Source organism: Staurois parvus, unplaced genomic scaffold (genome assembly GCF_062004578.1).
Source record: "Staurois parvus isolate SC_StPar_1 unplaced genomic scaffold, SC_StPar_1.0 ptg000819l, whole genome shotgun sequence".
In the NCBI taxonomy this organism is placed as follows: domain Eukaryota; kingdom Metazoa; phylum Chordata; class Amphibia; order Anura; family Ranidae; genus Staurois; species Staurois parvus.
The window spans coordinates 868,090-887,563 of record NW_028318615.1 but is presented as its reverse complement, the minus strand read 5'-3'; the positions used below and the strand labels follow the sequence as shown (position 1 = coordinate 887,563).

At 44.8% G+C, this 19,474-nt stretch overlaps 1 protein-coding gene across 1 annotated transcript in view; it reads right to left on the bottom strand.

The window, feature by feature from the left end:
• Nucleotides 1–4,932: 4,932 nt before the first annotated feature.
• The window catches only part of LOC149443981 (uncharacterized), a 38,835-nt gene continuing 24,293 nt past the window's right edge, over nucleotides 4,933–19,474 (bottom strand). Inside the window, exons 2-4 of the mRNA XM_089655098.1 lie at nucleotides 11,789–11,992; nucleotides 11,025–11,216; nucleotides 4,933–4,989 (exon numbers count right to left, since the gene is read on the bottom strand). Of these exons, the coding sequence (XP_089511224.1) occupies nucleotides 4,933–4,989; nucleotides 11,025–11,216; nucleotides 11,789–11,992 (453 nt within the window). The remainder of the gene's footprint in view (nucleotides 4,990–11,024; nucleotides 11,217–11,788; nucleotides 11,993–19,474) is intronic.

Here is a 19,474-nt window from a genome sequence, read left to right as displayed (position 1 = left end):
CCTTTCTGTTTACAGCTGAAAATTCAATTATTGTGTTTCAGTGTCCATCCTGTCCAACCAGTCTTTTCTGTTTACAGCTAGAAATTAAATTACTGTAGTTCCATTCCTGTCCATTCTTTCCAGTGTCATCCAAAATGTCCCTAAACTCAATGAAGCCAGTCCCTCCATTGCCATCCTGCTAATGACCCCCCTCCACCTCTCGTCCTGCTCAGGGGGTTTAAGAGGTCAGTGCTGGTCTCTCCTGTGTGCAATTTCTGCTGTGCAACTACTGAGGGGTCCAGCTGCGGCTGGACTATAGTGGCCCCCTGGCTCTGCCTGAGCCCCATTGAAGGAAGGGGGACCCCTGAAGCTACATCAGCCCTGCCTGAAATGCTGTCAGCTTTTCCTGAGACCACCACATCAGCTCTGCCTGAGACCACCGCATCAGCCCTGTGTGAGTGTATGCTTCCCTTGTGCTATCTGACTGCTTATGAACTGCCTCTTGGATTACAAATTGCTGTGGAGACTTTAACTTTGCCCACCGGGGCTGGATTACAAGTATTTTGGACTCTCTCTCCCTGCACTACTCCCCATTGAGTGACTGTTGTCGGTTTTAATAAAGCTTTAAGTGTTTGCCATCTGCCTTGTGTGTTCTGTCCTTCTTACGCTTCCATCACACTTACCCTTGCTTTCTCATATCCGAAAGGATCTGGCGTCCTGGGGTGCTTTGGCGTTGCCCTGGTTCGGCTGCATCAACACCCTCAAAATGGACACCTTACTGAAATTACTATACGTTTTCCAGACTGTACCAATTACTGTACCTAAGAGTTTCTTCCTCTCCCTACATTCCCTTTCAATTAGATTTATTTGGCGCCAAGGTTTCTCACGATTAAAATATAGGGTGCTTTCATACCCGAAGTCCGGAGGCGGAGTAGGTTTACCGGACTTTGAACTACACTACAGAGCCATACTGCTGGCCCGGATCCTTGACTGGTTTCCCAGGCCCTTCCTTAAAGCCTCTTGTATGATTGAACAAGATTTGTCTCCGGTCGATCTTCGGGCTTTGCCGTGGGGTTATAGTCGAGACCACAGGCGTTTTCTCGGCCTATCCCCATTGACTGTGGCTGTAATGTGATTGTGGTACCAACAGGACATTGTTGCTCTTTTATCGTCTGATCCCTCTCCTTTATCACCCGTTTGACAACCCTGCTCTCCCTCAGGGCTTGGGCTCTTCTGTCATTGGTCCCTTTACACACACCTTATGGCCCGTAGCCCGAGACTTTATCTGCCCTCAATCAGGTCTTCCGCTCCTGCGGGGCGGATCTCGGGATTGGTTGACCACTTTACATTTATCCACATTTTGCAAACTCCTACACTCTTCTTCCGACATTCATCGTCCGCTTACTGAGTTTGAGCGGCTATGCTCCCTCTCTAATCTGCCTAGACATACCCTAACCTCCTTATATAAAGGTCTACACAATGCTCTTTATTCCGATCTCCCTCCCTACACCAAGGCGTGGGCGCGAGATCTCGATAAAGACATCTTGGCTGCTGACTGGTCCACGTCATTCTATTTCACCTCTATTTCTTGTTATTCCCAAGAAAAGAACTTTAACCATTTGCCCCCCGCCCTATGGCCGAATGGCAGCCGGCAAATGTCATCAGCGTTCTGGGTGGACGCCATATGGCGTCATCCCGCACAGGCGCAGATTGCACTCCTGCAGAGCCACGCAGCGGCACAATCTGTCACCGGCCATGTACCTCAGACACAGCTGATGACAGATCTGAGTATCGGACCCCATTGCCGATACCATGTGACCTGCTGTGACCAATCACAGCAGGTCACATGACAGTTTTATACAATGGGTGGCTTCATTCATGCCATCCATTGTATACTAGTGTCTAGCTGTGAATGGTCACAGCAGGTCACATGCACATGTCATGTGATTAGCTGTGGCCAAATCACAGCTAAGCACAAAAAAAAAACCTGACTGAAATCAATGTCATTCAGGTAAATGCTTGCTTATAGCAAAGTAATTCTTTGCTATAAGCAAATTGTGTAAAAAAAAAAAAAAAAAAAATACTGATCACTTCACATAGTGAAATATGAAAATTTAAAAAAAAATAAATAAAAAAAAAATATATATTTTTTTTCATACTGTCACCAGTCAGTGTCCCTGATCACCGCCATGCCAGTTATATGATGACGCTGTACTGCACTGGTGACAGTATGTAAAAAAAAATAGTGAAACTAATTTTTTTAATTTTCTGAAAAATGACAAAAAAAATACAACTTCAAAAAACTCGCTATGCCTCTTATGAAGTACGTCAGACTGTCTACTCTGCAAAAAGGGGTCATTTGGGGGATATCTTTACTGTCCTGACATTTGGGGGATATCTGTACCGTCCTGACATTTGGGGGATATCTGTACCGTTCTGACATTTGGGGGATATCTGTACTGTTCTGAAATTTGGGGGATATCTGTACCGTCCTGACATTTGGGGGATATCTGTACCGTCCTGACATTTGGGGGATATCTGTACCGTCCTGACATTTGGGGGATATCTGTACTGTCCTGACATTTGGGGGATACCTGTACTGTCCTGACATTTGGGGGATATCTGTACCGTTCTGACATTTGGGGGATATCTGTACCGTCCTGACATTTGGGGGATATCTGTACTGTACTGTTCTGACATTTGGGGGATATCTGTACTGTCCTGACATTTGGGGGATATCTGTCCTGTACTGACATTTGGGGGATATCTGTACTGTCCTGACATTTGGGGGATACCTGTACTGTCCTGACATTTGGGGGATATCTGTACCGTTCTGACATATGGGGGATATCTGTACTGTTCTGACATTTGGGGGATATCTGTACTGTCCTGACATTTGGGGATATCTGTACTGTCCTGACATTTGGGGGATATCTGTACCGTCCTGACATTTGGGGGGATATCTGTACTGTTCTGACATTTGGGGGATATCTGTACCGTCCTGACATTTGGGGGATATCTGTACCGTCCTGACATTTGGGGGATATCTGTACCGTCCTGACATTTGGGGGATATCTGTACTGTCCTGACATTTGGGGGATACCTGTACTGTCCTGACATTTGGGGGATACCTGTACTGTCCTGACATTTGGGGGATATCTGTACCGTTCTGACATATGGGGGATATCTGTACCGTTCTGACATATGGGGGATATCTGTCCTGTTCTGACATTTGGGGGATATCTGTACCGTCCTGACATTTGGGGGATATCTGTACCGTCCTGACATTTGGGGGATATCTGTACCGTCCTGACATTTGGGGGATATCTGTACTGTTCTGACATTCTTGGACCTCAAGAAATTAGATTGGCTGTCAGTACTTCAGGATTGATCAATATTCAGATCTATACCATAGTTTGTGAACTCTATAACTTTCCTACAAACTAAATAATACATCCTAATTTGGGTTATTTTCACCAAAGACATGTAGCAGAATACATCTCGGCCTAAATTTATGAAGAACAATTATTTATTTGCAAACTTTTATAACAGAAACAAAGAAAAACGTGTGTTTTTTTCAAAATGTTTAGATTTTTTTGTTAATTTAGCAAAAAATAAAAACCCCAGCGGTGATTAAATACCACCAAAAGAAAGCTCTAGTTGTGTGAAGAAAATGATACAATTTTAGTTTGGGTACAGTGTTGTATGACCGCGCAATTGTCATTCAAAGTGTGAGAGCGCTGAAACGTGAAAACTGGCCTGGGCAGGAAGGTGTAAAATTGCCCGGTATGGAAATGGTTAAGCCCCTTTCTCGATGGTACAGAGACCCCGTCTCTTTACACAGAATAGTTCCTTGTACATCCAATCTATGCTGGGGCTGTACCAAAGCCCCATATCTGGTGGGACTGCGACCTAATACACCCCTTCTGGTGACAGGTCTTTGCTCTATATGACAAGATTTATGGTGAGTCCTTGACCCCCTCCCCGGAAATTGCTCTCCTCTCTATCTTACCGGGTTCACTGGCTTTGCAGAAGAAATATTTGCTGTGTTACTTTCTATCCGCGACCTGCCAATTGATACCTCTCTTTTGGAAATCGGCTACTCCCCCGCCTCTCTCCCTGTGGGTCTCGGTACTTCATGATACCATGTGTATGGAGGAAATGCTGGCATTTGCTAATGATACCTACGATAAACACAAGTTGTTGTGGTCAGTCTGGCCCCATTTCTCCTCCTCTTTATTACTCCGAGACGTGTGTTCCCCTGTTGTGCTTTAATGGAGTCGTGCCCCACTCCCCCTGGTGTGTTCCTCGGTGAGGCTCTGTAGTCCATGCTGGGGTACAACCAGTGGGATCACCCTGCTGGGATACCGATGGATGGTCACCTTGTCTGCACTTGTCACCATGCCTGTCTCCTGACTCTCTCCCTTTACTTTCCTCTCTTCCTTCAATATCTTTCCATCTGATGTCTCCCTTCTCCTTCCCTCCCCTCCTTGTCTGCACTTGTCACCATGCCTGTCTCCTGACGACCCTCTCCCTTTACTTTCCTCTCTTCCTTCAATATTTTTCCATCTGATGTCTCCCTTCTCCTTCAATACCCCCTTGTCTGCCCTTGTCACCATGCCTGTCTCCTGACTCTCTCCCTTTACTTTCCTCTCTTCCTTCAATATCTTTCCATCTGATGTCTCCCTTCTCCTTCCCTCCCCCCTTGTCTGCACTTGTCACCATGCCTGTCTCCTGACTCTCTCCCTTTACTTTCCTCTCTTCCTTCAATATCTTTCCATCTGATGTCTCCATTCTCCTTCCCACCCCCCCTTTTCTCCCTTGCTCTCTGATTGGGTATATTTTCTAGGCTTTATGGTATGATTTTGTTATTGTTGAATATCACCTGTTTGGCGACACCTCTTTTGTAGCTCTGGTTGGATACGTATTTCTCCATCCCCATGAATCATACTACTACCTATATTGTGCTTTATTCTTGCCCATTTTATTGTTGATATTCTTATAATTTTCCTGTTATGTAATGTTTGATTTGATCAAAAATCTAAAAAAGACAAATTTGCCTTTAAAGTATATAGTGCAGGGGTCAGGAGGATGTAATGTACAACATAGAGTATATAGTGCAGGGGTCAGGAGTATGTAATGTACAACATAGAGTATATAGTGCAGGGGTCAGGAGGATGTAATGTACAACATAGAGTATATAGTGCAGGGGTCAGGAGTATGTAATGTACAATATAGAGTGTATAGTGCGGGGAGGGTCAGGAGTATGTAATGTACAACATAGAGTGTATAGTGCGGGGAGGGCCAGGAGTATGTAATGTACAACATAAAGTATATAGTGCAGGGGTCAGAAGTATGTAATGTACAACATAGAGTATATAGTGCAGGGGTCAGGAGGATGTAACATACAACATAAAGTATATACTACAGGGGTCAGGAGTATGTAATGTACAACATGGAGTATATAGTGCAGGGTCAGGAGTATGTAATGTACAACATAGAGTACATAGTGCAGGGGTCAGGAGTATGTAATGTACAACATAGAGGATTTAGTGCAGGGGTCAGGAGGATGTAATATACAACACAGAGTATATAGTGCAGGGGTCAGGAGTATGTAATGTACAACATAAAGTATATAGTGCAGGGGTCAGGAGTATGTAATGTACAACATAGAGTATATAGTGCAGGGGTCAGGGGTATGTAATGTACAACACAGAGTATATAGTGCAGGGGTCAGCAGTATGTAATGTACAACATAGAGGATATAGTGCAGGGGTCAGGAGGATGTAATATACAACACAGAGTATATAGTGCAGGGGTCAGGAGTATGTAATGTACAACATAAAGTATATAGTGCAGGGGTCAGGAGTATGTAATGTACAACATAGAGTATATAGTGCAGGGGTCAGGAGGATGTAATGTACAACATAGAGTATATAGTGCAGGGGTCAGGAGTATTTAATGTACAACATAGAGTATATAGTGCAGGGGTCAGGTGTATGTAATGTACAACATAGAGTATATAATGCAGGGGTCAGGAGTATGTAATGTACAACATAGAGTGTATAGTGCAGGGGTCAGGAGTATGTAATGTACAACATAGAATATATAGTGCAGGGGTCAGGAGTATGTAATGTACAACATAGAGTATATAGTGCAGGGGTCAGGAGTATGTAATGTACAATATAGAGTGTATAGTGCGGGGAGGGTCAGGAGTATGTAATGTACAACATAGAGTGTATAGTGCGGGGAGGGCCAGGAGTATGTAATGTACAACATAAAGTATATAGTGCAGGGGTCAGAAGTATGTAATGTACAACATAGAGTATATAGTGCAGGGGTCAGGAGGATGTAACATACAACATAAAGTATATACTACAGGGGTCAGGAGTATGTAATGTACAACATGGAGTATATAGTGCAGGGTCAGGAGTATGTAATGTACAACATAGAGTACATAGTGCAGGGGTCAGGAGTATGTAATGTACAACATAGAGGATTTAGTGCAGGGGTCAGGAGGATGTAATATACAACACAGAGTATATAGTGCAGGGGTCAGGAGTATGTAATGTACAACATAAAGTATATAGTGCAGGGGTCAGGAGTATGTAATGTACAACATAGAGTATATAGTGCAGGGGTCAGGGGTATGTAATGTACAACACAGAGTATATAGTGCAGGGGTCAGCAGTATGTAATGTACAACATAGAGGATATAGTGCAGGGGTCAGGTGTATGTAATGTACAACATAGAGTATATAGTGTAGGGGTCAGCAGTATGTAATGTACAACATAGAGTATATAGTGTAGGGGTCAGCAGTATGTAATGTACAACATAGAGTATATAGTGTAGGGGTCAGGAGGATGTAATATACAACACAGAGTATATAGTGCAGGGGTCAGCAGTATGTAATGTACAACATAGAGTATATAGTGTAGGGGTCAGGAGGATGTAATATACAACACAGAGTATATAGTGCAGGGGTCAGGAGTATGTAATGTACAACATAAAGTATATAGTGCAGGGGTCAGGAGTATGTAATGTACAACATAGAGTATATAGTGCAGGGGTCAGGAGGATGTAATGTACAACATAGAGTATATAGTGCAGGGGTCAGGAGTATTTAATGTACAACATAGAGTATATAGTGCAGGGGTCAGGTGTATGTAATGTACAACATAGAGTATATAATGCAGGGGTCAGGAGTATGTAATGTACAACATAGAGTGTATAGTGCAGGGGTCAGGAGTATGTAATGTACAACATAGAATATATAGTGCAGGGGTCAGGAGTATGTAATGTACAAGTTATATAGTATAAGGGTCAGGACTCTCAGTATTAGTATTCTGTAATCAGTGGAAGCTTAAATGTTTACTGTAGAGGTGAGCTGGGATTAAACCATCATGAAACAGGTTAGATTGGAGGTGAGCAAATCCTTGGACAGAATGGTGGCGGTGGACGTGGTATACTTGGACAGAGGGGTGGCGGTGGACGTGGTATACTTGGACAGAGGGGTGGCGGTGGACGTGGTATACTTGGACAGAGGGGTGGCGGTGGACGTGGTATACTTGGACAGAGGGGTGATGGTGGACGTGGTATACTTGGACAGAGGGGTGGCGGTGGATGTGGTATACTTGGACACAGTTCCCCACACACGGCTAATGTGTAAGGTAAAGTCTATGGGCTGGAAAAATCTGAATGTAAATGGATAGAAAACTGGCTAAAAGATGGTATTCAGAGAGTAGTGGGTAATGATTCATACTCTGAATGGTCTGGGGGTGCCAGTTGGGTACCGCAAAGTTCACTGTTCTTAGTGGGAGTACCCCAAGGTTCAGTGTTAGTAGAGTACCCCAAGGTTCAGTGTCATCAGTGGTGTATCCCAAAGTTTATTGTTAGTGGGATACCCCAAGGTTCAGTGTAATTAGTGGGATACCCCAAGGTTCAGTGTAATTAGTGGGATACCCCAAGGTTCAGTGTGATTAGTGGGGTACCCCAAGGTCCAGTGTGATTAGTGGGGTACCCCAAGGTTCAGTGTGATTAGTCGGGTACCCCAAGGTTCAGTGTAATTAGCGGGATACCCCAAGGTTCAGTGTCTTCAATGGAAGGGGTTAGTGGGGTACCCCAAGGTTCAGTTTTGGGACCCCGACTTATTAATATATTTATAAACAATATCGGGTCTGATATTAAAAATCCCAAGGGGGATATGATCTCCATGTATGATACATAAGGGGGATATGATCACCATGTATGATACATAAGGGGGATATGATCTCCATGTATAATACATAAGGGGGGGATATGATCACCATGTATAATACATAAGGGGGGATATGATCTCCATGTATAATACATAAGGGGGGGATATGATCACCATGTATAATACATAAGGGGGGATATGATCTCCATGTATAATACATAAGGGGGGGATATGATCTCCATGTATAATACATAAGGGGGGGATATGATCTCCATGTATAATACATAAGGGGGGATATGATCTCCATGTATAATACATAAGGGGGGATATGATCTCCATGTATAATACATAAGGGGGGATATGATCTCCATGTATAATACATAAGGGGGGATATGATCTCCATGTATAATACATAAGGGGGATATGATCACCATGTATGATACATAAGGGGGATATGATCTCCATGTATAATACATAAGGGGGGATATGATCTCCATGTATAATACATAAGGGGGGATATGATCTCCATGTATAATACATAAGGGGGGATATGATCTCCATGTATAATACATAAGGGGGGATATGATCTCCATGTATAATACATAAGGGGGATATGATCTCCATGTATAATACATAAGGGGGATATGATCTCCATGTATAATACATAAGGGGGGATATGATCTCCATGTATAATACATAAGGGGGATATGATCTCCATGTATAATACATAAGGGGGGTATGATCTCCATGTATAATACATAAGGGGGGATATGATCTCCATGTATAATACATAAGGGGGGATATGATCACCATGTATAATACATAAGGGGGATATGATCTCCATGTATAATACATAAGGGGGATATGATCTCCATGTATAATACATAAGGGGGGATATGATCTCCATGTATAATACATAAGGGGGATATGATCTCCATGTATAATACATAAGGGGGGATATGATCTCCATGTATAATACATAAGGGGGGATATGATCTCCATGTATAATACATAAGGGGGGATATGATCACCATGTATAATACATAAGGGGGATATGATCTCCATGTATAATACATAAGGGGGGATATGATCTCCATGTATAATACATAAGGGGGATATGATCTCCATGTATAATACATAAGGGGGATATGATCTCCATGTATAATACATAAGGGGGGATATGATCTCCATGTATAATACATAAGGGGGGATATGATCTCCATGTATAATACATAAGGGGGGATATGATCTCCATGTATAATACATAAGGGGGGATATGATCTCCATGTATAATACATAAGGGGGATATGATCTCCATGTATAATACATAAGGGGGATATGATCTCCATGTATAATACATAAGGGGGGATATGATCTCCATGTATAATACATAAGGGGGGATATGATCTCCATGTATAATACATAAGGGGGGTATGATCTCCATGTATAATACATAAGGGGGGATATGATCTCCATGTATAATACATAAGGGGGGATATGATCTCCATGTATAATACATAAGGGGGGATATGATCTCCATGTATAATACATAAGGGGGGGATATGATCTCCATGTATAATACATAAGGGGGGGATATGATCTCCATGTATAATACATAAGGGGGGGATATGATCTCCATGTATAATACATAAGGGGGATATGATCACCATGTATAATACATAAGGGGGATATGATCTCCATGTATAATACATAAGGGGGGATATGATCACCATGTATAATACATAAGGGGGGATATGATCTCCATGTATAATACATAAGGGGGGATATGATCTCCATGTATAATACATAAGGGGGGGATATGATCTCCATGTATAATACATAAGGGGGGATATGATCACCATGTATAATACATAAGGGGGGGGTATGATCTCCATGTATAATACATAAGGGGGATATGATCTCCATGTATAATACATGATGGGGGGGATAAGGGTGGATTGCTGTAGGAAAGTCCTGGATTCTTTTGTCTGCAGCACAGAGAAGGAAGATTATCCGAGAGAAATCCAGGAATACAGGACGGGGAACACAGCTCAGGAAAGTGACCAGGGGATTACAGGCTGATATCACCCAGTCCCCGCCCTACTCGGGACCAATCAGTGAGCAGTATGGGTGGAGGAATGGATTTAGTGTTCATGACCCACCTGTGCTGATCTCTGTAGGAGTGTCCTCCTCTATAAATGTCCCCGTTATTCCATCCTCCTCCATAGACTGCTGATCATCCCTCACATACGCCTCTTCTTCTTCTGCTTTCACCTCAAATTCTATATCGATTGGATCTCCACTCTAAATCAAGGAAATGAGAGAGAATATCATCTGTAAAATGTAAGATTTATGATTGTGACATCACACACAAAATCCATTGTCTCCACAAGTCCATGTTCTAGATGCTCCATCCCACCAACCTTGCAATGGGGAGGGATGATGTGACCTTCTTGTGTGGAATCCCGGGAATACAGAGGACGGGGACATCTCTCTGGTGGGTTCCCATGACTGGATCCATCTGTAGGAAACACACACACTGACTGAATCCATTGTTTCTATGTGTTTATCAGATGATGGGGGATCTAGGTGGATCCTCCGTACTGCTCTCTCCTTTACAATAAAGTCTCCTCTTACCCGGTGATGTGAGGGGCGGCTGATTGTCCATCATGACGTCCTTGTAGAGATCCTTGTGTCCTTCTAAATACTCCCACTCCTCCATGGAGAAATAGACAGTGACACCCTGACACCTTATAGGAACCTGACACACACAATGATACAGTCACCATCCAGACACATCCCTTGTCTGTTACTGGAGAATGTCCCAGAATTCCCGGCACCGCTCACCTCTCCTGTCAGCAGCTCCATCATCTTCTTGGTGACTTCTAGAATCTTCTGTGTCTTCTGTCTTGTAGGGATCAGGGATGGAGGTGGGGGGATGGTGATGGGATTCTGGATTCTCGAGGATCTTGTGGTCATACGATGAGATCTCCTTCTGGTGTCATTGTCGGTAGATTTCTTCATGACTCCTGTACAGTTCTGTGTGATACAAAGATAAATCTCACTCTCCCATAATCCCTCACTTCTATGGTCAGCTCTAGATTTATTCTCCAGGGATTGGCCACAATGTGCCGACTCAGCAAAGGACAGACATCTCCATCCAATGATATGATGACAATGGGGTCAGATTTATAGCTCCTTCTAGAAGTCATATAATAGAGTCACTAATGGTTTACTAGTAAGGCTCACTGACCCACCAGGAAATGTCACCCATGGATTTAGTGGTCAGTGGGCGTGGCATGCTGATAATCATGGGTCTCTCTGATTGGACTAAAGCTGAGATTGTTCTCTTCTATAACCAATGCCGCCATCTTGTGCTATAACCAAATCTCATAGAGTCCGGACACATATAATAGAGTCACTAATGGTTTACTAGTAAGGCTCACTGACCCACCAGGAAATGTCACCCATGGATTTAGTGGTCAGTGGTATGTATTCATAGTACTTGTGTGGATGTCGTTATTGATTACAGAACATCAGAAGACTTCAAGTGACTCTGAATCCCTCCCAGTGTACAGCCGAGTCAGATTTAACCCCTTCATTACACTCACCTCTGCAGTCAGCAGGCTGAGGATCTCCAGGGTGAGCTTCAATATCGTCTCATTCCGGGGAAATTCCTTCCTTACAATCTTCACAAAACCCAAAGTCTGCTGATTGTCCATCATGACGTCCTTGTAGAGATCCTTGTGTCCTTCTAAATACTCCCACTCCTCCATGGAGAAATAGACAGTGACATCCTGACACCTTATAGGAACCTGACACACACAATGATACAGTCACCATCCAGACACATCCCTTGTCTGTTACTGGAGAATGTCCCAGAATTCCCGGCACCGCTCACCTTTCCTGTCAGCTGATGGACCATCATGGTGGTCAGTTCCAGAATCTTCTGCTCTTTCTCCCTCTCAGGTATCAGAGAATGAGATGGAGGCACCATGGTGAGGCTCCGGGTTCTGCTCCATCGTCCTGAGATTGGCTCCCCACTAGACTTCTTCTTTACAACATAATCCTACAGATCAGGAGACAAACAAAACAATATCAACCACCTGACATCATCTAAATGTGTGCAAAGATAAAATGGTCTATTGACCAGAATAGACAAGAGTGATGTCATGTGACCTCCCAGAATCCTCCTCACCTCTCCGGTCAGGTCTGTGTTTTATTAATAGAGATAAGAGCGATGTCATGTGACCTCCCAGAATCCTCCTCACCTCTAAGGTCAGGTCTGTGTTTTTTTAATAGAGAAGAGTGATGTCATGTGACCTCCCAGAATCCTCTTCACCTCTCTGGTCAGGTCTGTGTTTTATTCATAGAGATAAAAGTGATGTCATGTTACCTCCCAGAATCCTCCTCACCTCTCCGATCAGGTATGTGTTTTATTAATAGAGATAAGAGTGATGTCATGTGACCTCCCAGAATCCTCCTCATCTCTCCGGTCAGGTATGTGTTTTATTAATAGAGATAAGAGTGACGTCATGTGACCTCCCTGAATCCTCCTCACCTCTCTGGTCAGGTCTGTGTTTTATTAATAGAGATAAGAGTGATGTCATGTGACCTCCCAGAATCCTCCTCACCTCTCCGGTCATGTCTGTGTGTTATTAATAGAGATAAGAGTGATGTCATGTGACCTCCCAGAATCCTCCTCACCTCTCCGGTCAGCAGGTAGATGATCTCCAGGGTGAGGTTTAGTATCTTCTCAGTCATGTGACTCCGGTCCTCCTCCATCCTCATTGGTGCCATCATGTGATCTATACAGGTCTCCTTGTAGACGGATAACTTTGGGAAATGAAAGTAAGAATGATTTGGATGGTATTGGTCACACAATAATAGGATGTGGATGTGAGGGGGGAATAGGAGGGTTGCTGGACACTGAAGAACTACTCCCCCCATGGGAAGACATTTAGTTTGGACTGTTTAGTATTTGCTACACTTTGGAGGTCCCGGGACCCTCTTGTCCATCCAGATCAGAAATCCCCTTTTCTCTGTTGGGTTTGTTTGGTCTCTGAACTGGTTTTGATGAGTTTTAGATCTGCAGACAAGGAATGATAAATCTGATCCTTCCTATGACTAGTTTGCTCTGAGGCAGTGCTGTGAGGTCAATGTCGGCTCATCATGCAGGGATGGTCACTTTACATCACCCGACGCCCGGGACATGTAGTTCTGGGGGCCGGGCAAGTATTGTTTTTAATCTTTATCCCTGCTGAGGGCAAGCCGCAGGGCTCTCCTTTCAGGTGCCAGCCTCTGCCACCCCGTGTGTGTGATCCTCTCCTGTACCTACTATGCTTCCCCGGCTCCTCTTGCCCATCTGTGGGCCCGGGTCAGCGGGTGTCGGAGAGAGCGGACATGTTCACTCCCTTCTTGTCCTGACCCAGAAGTGATGTTATGACAGATTTCCCAACCATCGAGGCCGGCAAAGAATGTAATGCGGTGCGATGTGCACTACATTACATCCAGTGGAGTACAGGGGAGACATTGGGGGTCTTTTAGACCCTGGATGTCTCAATAAAGAGAACCTGTCATCAAAAGTCATCACATAGAGGACTTTGTCCCCTTAAGTAAATTTTTTTTTTAATTGTAAAGAATTAAAAGTTACACCCAAGTACATAACTCCTCCCTTTAAAAAATGTTGAGGCCCCCCACCCCCACATATATGCACGCCCAAATGTAAGAGCACACGCTGGAGCGCCTACACGTGATAACATTGATTGTGATACACGTTACATATCGCCGGTCACACCAGAATGAGAGGATAATTCTAGGAGCAGACCTCCTCCGTACTCTATACTGATGACCTAGAAGGGGCTATAAATGTGTCACCTATAGATAATACCGGGGACTAAAGGTTGTCACCATTTCAGCACACACAACTTAAGGTTTGACATGTTGGATATCTATTTACTCGCTGCAACCTCGGCTTTTATATTTTTACACATAAATGGGTCATTTATTGCTTTTTTGTGCCCTGAAATTAACTTAAGTATATTTTTTACTGAAATTTGGCATTTCCTAGACTTTGTGATAATATTTTCTGACATAAAAAATTAGAACTGCCGCTATTTTATTCTCTAAAGTCTCTACTTTCAGAAAATCGATATTTTGGGAGTTTTATGTCATCTTCAGGCCTAAAATGATTTTCTAAACGTGTGCAAAAAATGGCTCTGGGCGTGAAAGGGAGAAAGGATAAGCCGGACACTCCCCTTTCCTGAGGAGTAGCCAATCGGTACTCATTACACTGCAAGATCTCTCCCCTCTCTGCTAGTCCCCGGGTGCAGTGCTGGAGACAGGCGGGGGAGGGGAGGAGGAGATAAACAGAACAATGTTACACATATTACACATTTAAATTGCTATAAAACTCTTTTAATTTTTTTAAAGCCCCCAACATTCCTAAAAGAGCCTCAGATTTATATATATTGTTGTAAATAGGAAATAACATCTTATTACCTCCTCTGCTGCCACTTCCACCAACGTCTTCTCTATACTTCTTCCCACGTCACCTCTGATCTGGAACTTCCTGTCTGTACCTGACATCACTTCCTGTCTGTACCTGACATCACTTCCTGTCTGTGCCTGACATCACTTCCTGTCTGCATTCCATAGACTTCCTGTGTGAGTATAGGTGAGATCAGCACCTTGTGGAGTTCAGAGGAACTGCAGCCCCGAGGACTTGGATTAAAAATGATGTTGGTCAAGGGGGAACACTTAGAGCCTAGGATGAATCTAACCCTACACCTCCTCCATATAGACAACGTAAACTGCATGAGTCCTAATATGAGAGGAGAGGTAGTGCGGGCTGTGACAAAATAAGTCCCCCTCATTCCCTCTTTACACCAAGTCATGGCCAGACATGCACGCCTCGGTTAGCAAGTCGCTGTGGGCGTGTGCATGTGGGTGGGATCTGTGACAGCCTCTGATGACTCCTCTGTCATCCAATAAAGCTGATGGACCTCTGATGTCTTCCTTGTCCTACGATGAAGCTGATGGACCTCTGATGTCTGCCTATCCTCTGATGAAGTTGATGGACCTCTGATGACTCCCCTGTCCTCCAATAAAGCTGATGGAACTCTGATGTCTCCCTAGTCCTACGATGAAGCTGATGGACCTCTGATGTCTCCCCTGTCCTCTGATGAAGCTGATAGACCTCTGATTTCTCCTCTGTCCTCTGATAAAGCTAATGGAACTCTGATGTCTCCCCTGTCTCTAATGAAGCTGATGGACCTCTGATGTCTGCCTATCCTCTGATGAAGCTGATGGAACTCTGATGTCTCCCTAGTCCTACGATGAAGCTGATGGACCTCTGATTTCTCCTCTGTCCTCTGATAAAGCTAATGGAACTCTGATGTCTCCCCTGTCTCTAATGAAGCTGATGGACCTCTGATGTCTCCTCTGTCCTCTGATGAAGCTAATGGACCTCTGATGTCTCCCATCTCCAATGAGGCTAATGGACCTCTGATGTATGCCTATCCTCTGATGAACCTCTGATGACTCCCTTGTTCTACAATGAAACTGATGGACATTTTGATGTCTCCCCATTCGCAGATGAAGCTGATGGACCTCTGATGTCTCTTCTGTCATATGATGGACCTCTGATGTCTCCCCATCCTCTGATATCCACCAGTCAATGTTCACTGAAGGAAGGGGGATCCAGGAGTGAACATTCACTGAAAGAAGGGGAGATCCAGGAGCGAATGCTCACTCCAGGAGGGAGAAATCCAGGAGTTAATGTTCACCATGGGAAGTGGAAATCCAGGAGTAAATGTTCAATGAAGGAAGGGGGGATTCCAGGAGAGAATGTTCACTAATCTCCCACCCCTCTAACTGGCATCACCCCGTGTGTCAATCCTAGGTGTGCTAATGGGCCCATGGCAGGGGTGTGTGGGGGGACCTAACTTTACCAGGGTGTGTGGGGAAAACCCCCATTGCTGGGCTATGCAGGGGGACCTACCATTACTTATGTGTATGGAGGAATCCATCATAACCTGGGTGTGTGCGAGAGGGCTCACCATTACCAGGGTGTGTGCACGGGGGGGCACCATTGCTGGGGTGTGTGGGGGAACCCACCATTACAATGGAGTTCGGGGGAGCCAACCATTACTGGGGTATATGGGGACCCACCATTTGTCAATAAGATAACACCGTGTTATCATTAGTTCATTTTTAAGTGGAGTTCCCCTTCATCTTCATACTTCTCCTAATGCTGGATGAGGGTCTGGTATGGATATTAAAGGGGAACCCCACACTTATTTAGTTTTGAAGCAGAGTTTTCCTTTATATTGTTAGACCTCACAGTTGAGCTGAACTTTTACTGCCCCCTATATCTGCAGAGGCAGTGGGCAGTGTCTACACATATCCCAGTAGTGATGGTTGTCTTCGCAGTCACAGCAGGAATTATCCCCAAGATGTCACTTTTGATGGGTGTAGCTCCTGCTGAATGTGACCCATTGAAGTGAATGAGGCTGTTCTTTGACCCCAACAAGTGCAGGCAATGCATGTGACTCACAAACTGCACAAAAAACACAAGGCAAGTGCATTTTTGATGTGGTTTGCCATGTTTTCCATTGATTTCAATGGGGAGGTGCATTTTTTATGTGGTTTGCCATGTTTTCCATTGATTTCAATGGGGAGGTGCATTTTTTGTGTGGCTTTTTTTTTTACCACACCAAACCTGCACTAAAAATGTGACAAGCAGGACTTCGAAAAATGCAGCGGCCCCGCATCGGCTGAGTGTGAATCTGGGAGGGAAATGTAATTTGTTGGCAATTTAAAACTCTTCTCTAGATTTGTAAATGTCAGGGACGTGCGATGATTGACACCCCCTTACCCAGATAATGGGGACTTGTAATCTGACAGATTCACACAGGAATTGTTCATTGCTGAAGGAGCCCCGAGAAACCTTTGGAGGACCCCTGACTGAGAAAGGCTGGACTAGGCAGTCATATATCTCTGCCCCCTTGGTGGGAGTGGAGGTGACCCCTCTATAAGTGTAGTGATCCCCCCAAAGGGGGTAAGTTTGTTCACTCCAGCACTCTGCCTCCCAACCCCAAGAACTGTCTCAGCCCCAACTGACACCCCTGACAATAGTGAAGTACAAGGACCAATGAAAAGCACACACGGTATAATAAACACAGAGATCAGCTTTACTGTAAGACCTCTATGGGAAGTAATAAACATGAACAACAGGTATACGTTCGGTGATTCCAGAGAACAGCAAATCCTGAGACCGGAAGCAATATAACTCACTTTTACACTCAGGCTGCTTTCAGGGGATTCCAACCGTGAATAACCCCAAGAGCAGAGGAAACACTTACATGGCGCCCTCAAAGTGGGTCTAAACCCCTTTACATAAACTCAGCTCTATGATGTCCAAGCAGGAGGAGAGCAGAAGGATGACTCTCTGTGGTGTCAGACTTCTCCCTTCTAACCCCCGACACCACAAGCCCAATAGGCAAACACTGCGCCCAACTGATGCTTCATAGCTACTTTCCAAGGTAGAGCTATTCCCTCCCACACCATGCAATATAGAGGCCTGAATACGCATGCGCGTGCCCGTATGGCACCAGTAACTTCAGTCTCTTGGTAACAGGATGAATGTTGGGGTCTTCAGCGAGACACTTTCATTGGTGCACTTACACTCCTATGGTAAAGTATCATTGTAATCCCGTGGCAGGATTTGTATAGCAAAGCAAACACTGTGTCTGTATAGCAGAGCCATCTACACAACCCAGTGCCTGGTGAGTATGGGAGAAGTGTCATGTCTCTGTGTGCCGTGTTCCTGTCATCTGCCAGGGGGCAAAATCCCTCTCACCAGATCCTGGGACTAAGGCCCAAACCATGGTCCTGGAAATGACCGGCTCCTGTGGTCACCTCACGATGAGCCCTTCACACTGTCGGTGTAGGCACTGTACTGTAGGCCACATCTCTCAGGTTGGATGTTCCCTGACTGATGCAGATACCTAAACATGGAGTGAACTGACCCTGAGCACTTCTCTGCCAGGTCCAGACTGTCTCCTGCCACATGCAGACTGCCTCCCCTCAGGAAAAACAAGATGGAGTCCTTCACTCTGCTCTCACTAAGCATGCTGGTCTCTGTAGTTCCATCCCTCATATCAGCCTATCAGGCCATTTCTGTTCAGGACTGCATATCCCACAATGCTTTGCAGCTGCACCTCCTGCTTGAGAAAGTCCCTGTCATTGGCTCCTTTAATACCTCTTCTGATTGGCTCTCTCTGTATTACAGTCTGAGAGGAGAAGGGAGGGGCTGAAATCCCTGACTGCCTTGTGTGTATCCAGTGCAAGTGTCAGATTTCACAGGAGATGCCAGTCAGCAGGTTACAGCAGTCACAGATAGGAGTCATTTCCTCCGCTACACAAGGATCTACAGTCCATACACACCCAGCACAAGGCCGGGGTCACACTACCAGACGCTTCTCGGGGCTGCAGTTCCTCTGAGCTCCACAAGGTGGGGATCTCACTTCTACCCACACAGGAAGTCTCTATGGAAGACAGGAAGTGATGTTAGGTACAGACAGGAAGTTTTGGGCGAGAGGTGAGTTGGGAGGAAGCAGAGAGGAAACGTTGCTGGAAGTGGCAGCAGAGGAGGTAATAAGATGTTATTTCCTATTTACACCCAGTAACCCCCCGTCATGTCCGTCCTCTTCCTCCATAGTCATGTCCATTCTTTTCCTCCATAGTCACTTCCATTCTCTTCCTCCATAGTCATGTCCATCCTCTTCCTCAATAGTCACTGTGACATCTTTTATCTCCAGCAGATGATGATACACACATATATAGTGTGGGAACCCAGATTAACCCCTTCAGGGGCACAACATTCCCCCACTTCCGGGGCCGGAACATTCTCCTCATTGTGGAGCTGTGTCACCTTTCCCACCAATCACTTTCTTACCTCATCAGTCTATATCAAAGGATTATACCACTTTTATAAGTGGTGGGGGATGGAGAATCCTATGACATCACACTGACCTCACAGCTCCTCCTCCCAATGTCCCTCCATCCAGAGTCAGAGAATCCTATGACATCACACTGACCTCACAGCCCCTCCCCCCAATGTCCCTCCATCCAGAGTCAGAGAATCCTATGACATCACACTGACCTCGCAGCTCCTCCTCCCAATGTCCGTCCATCCAGAGTCAGAGAATCCTATGACATCACATTGACCTCACAGCTCCTCCTTCCAATATCCCTCCATCCAGAGTCAGAGAATCCTATGACATCACACTGAC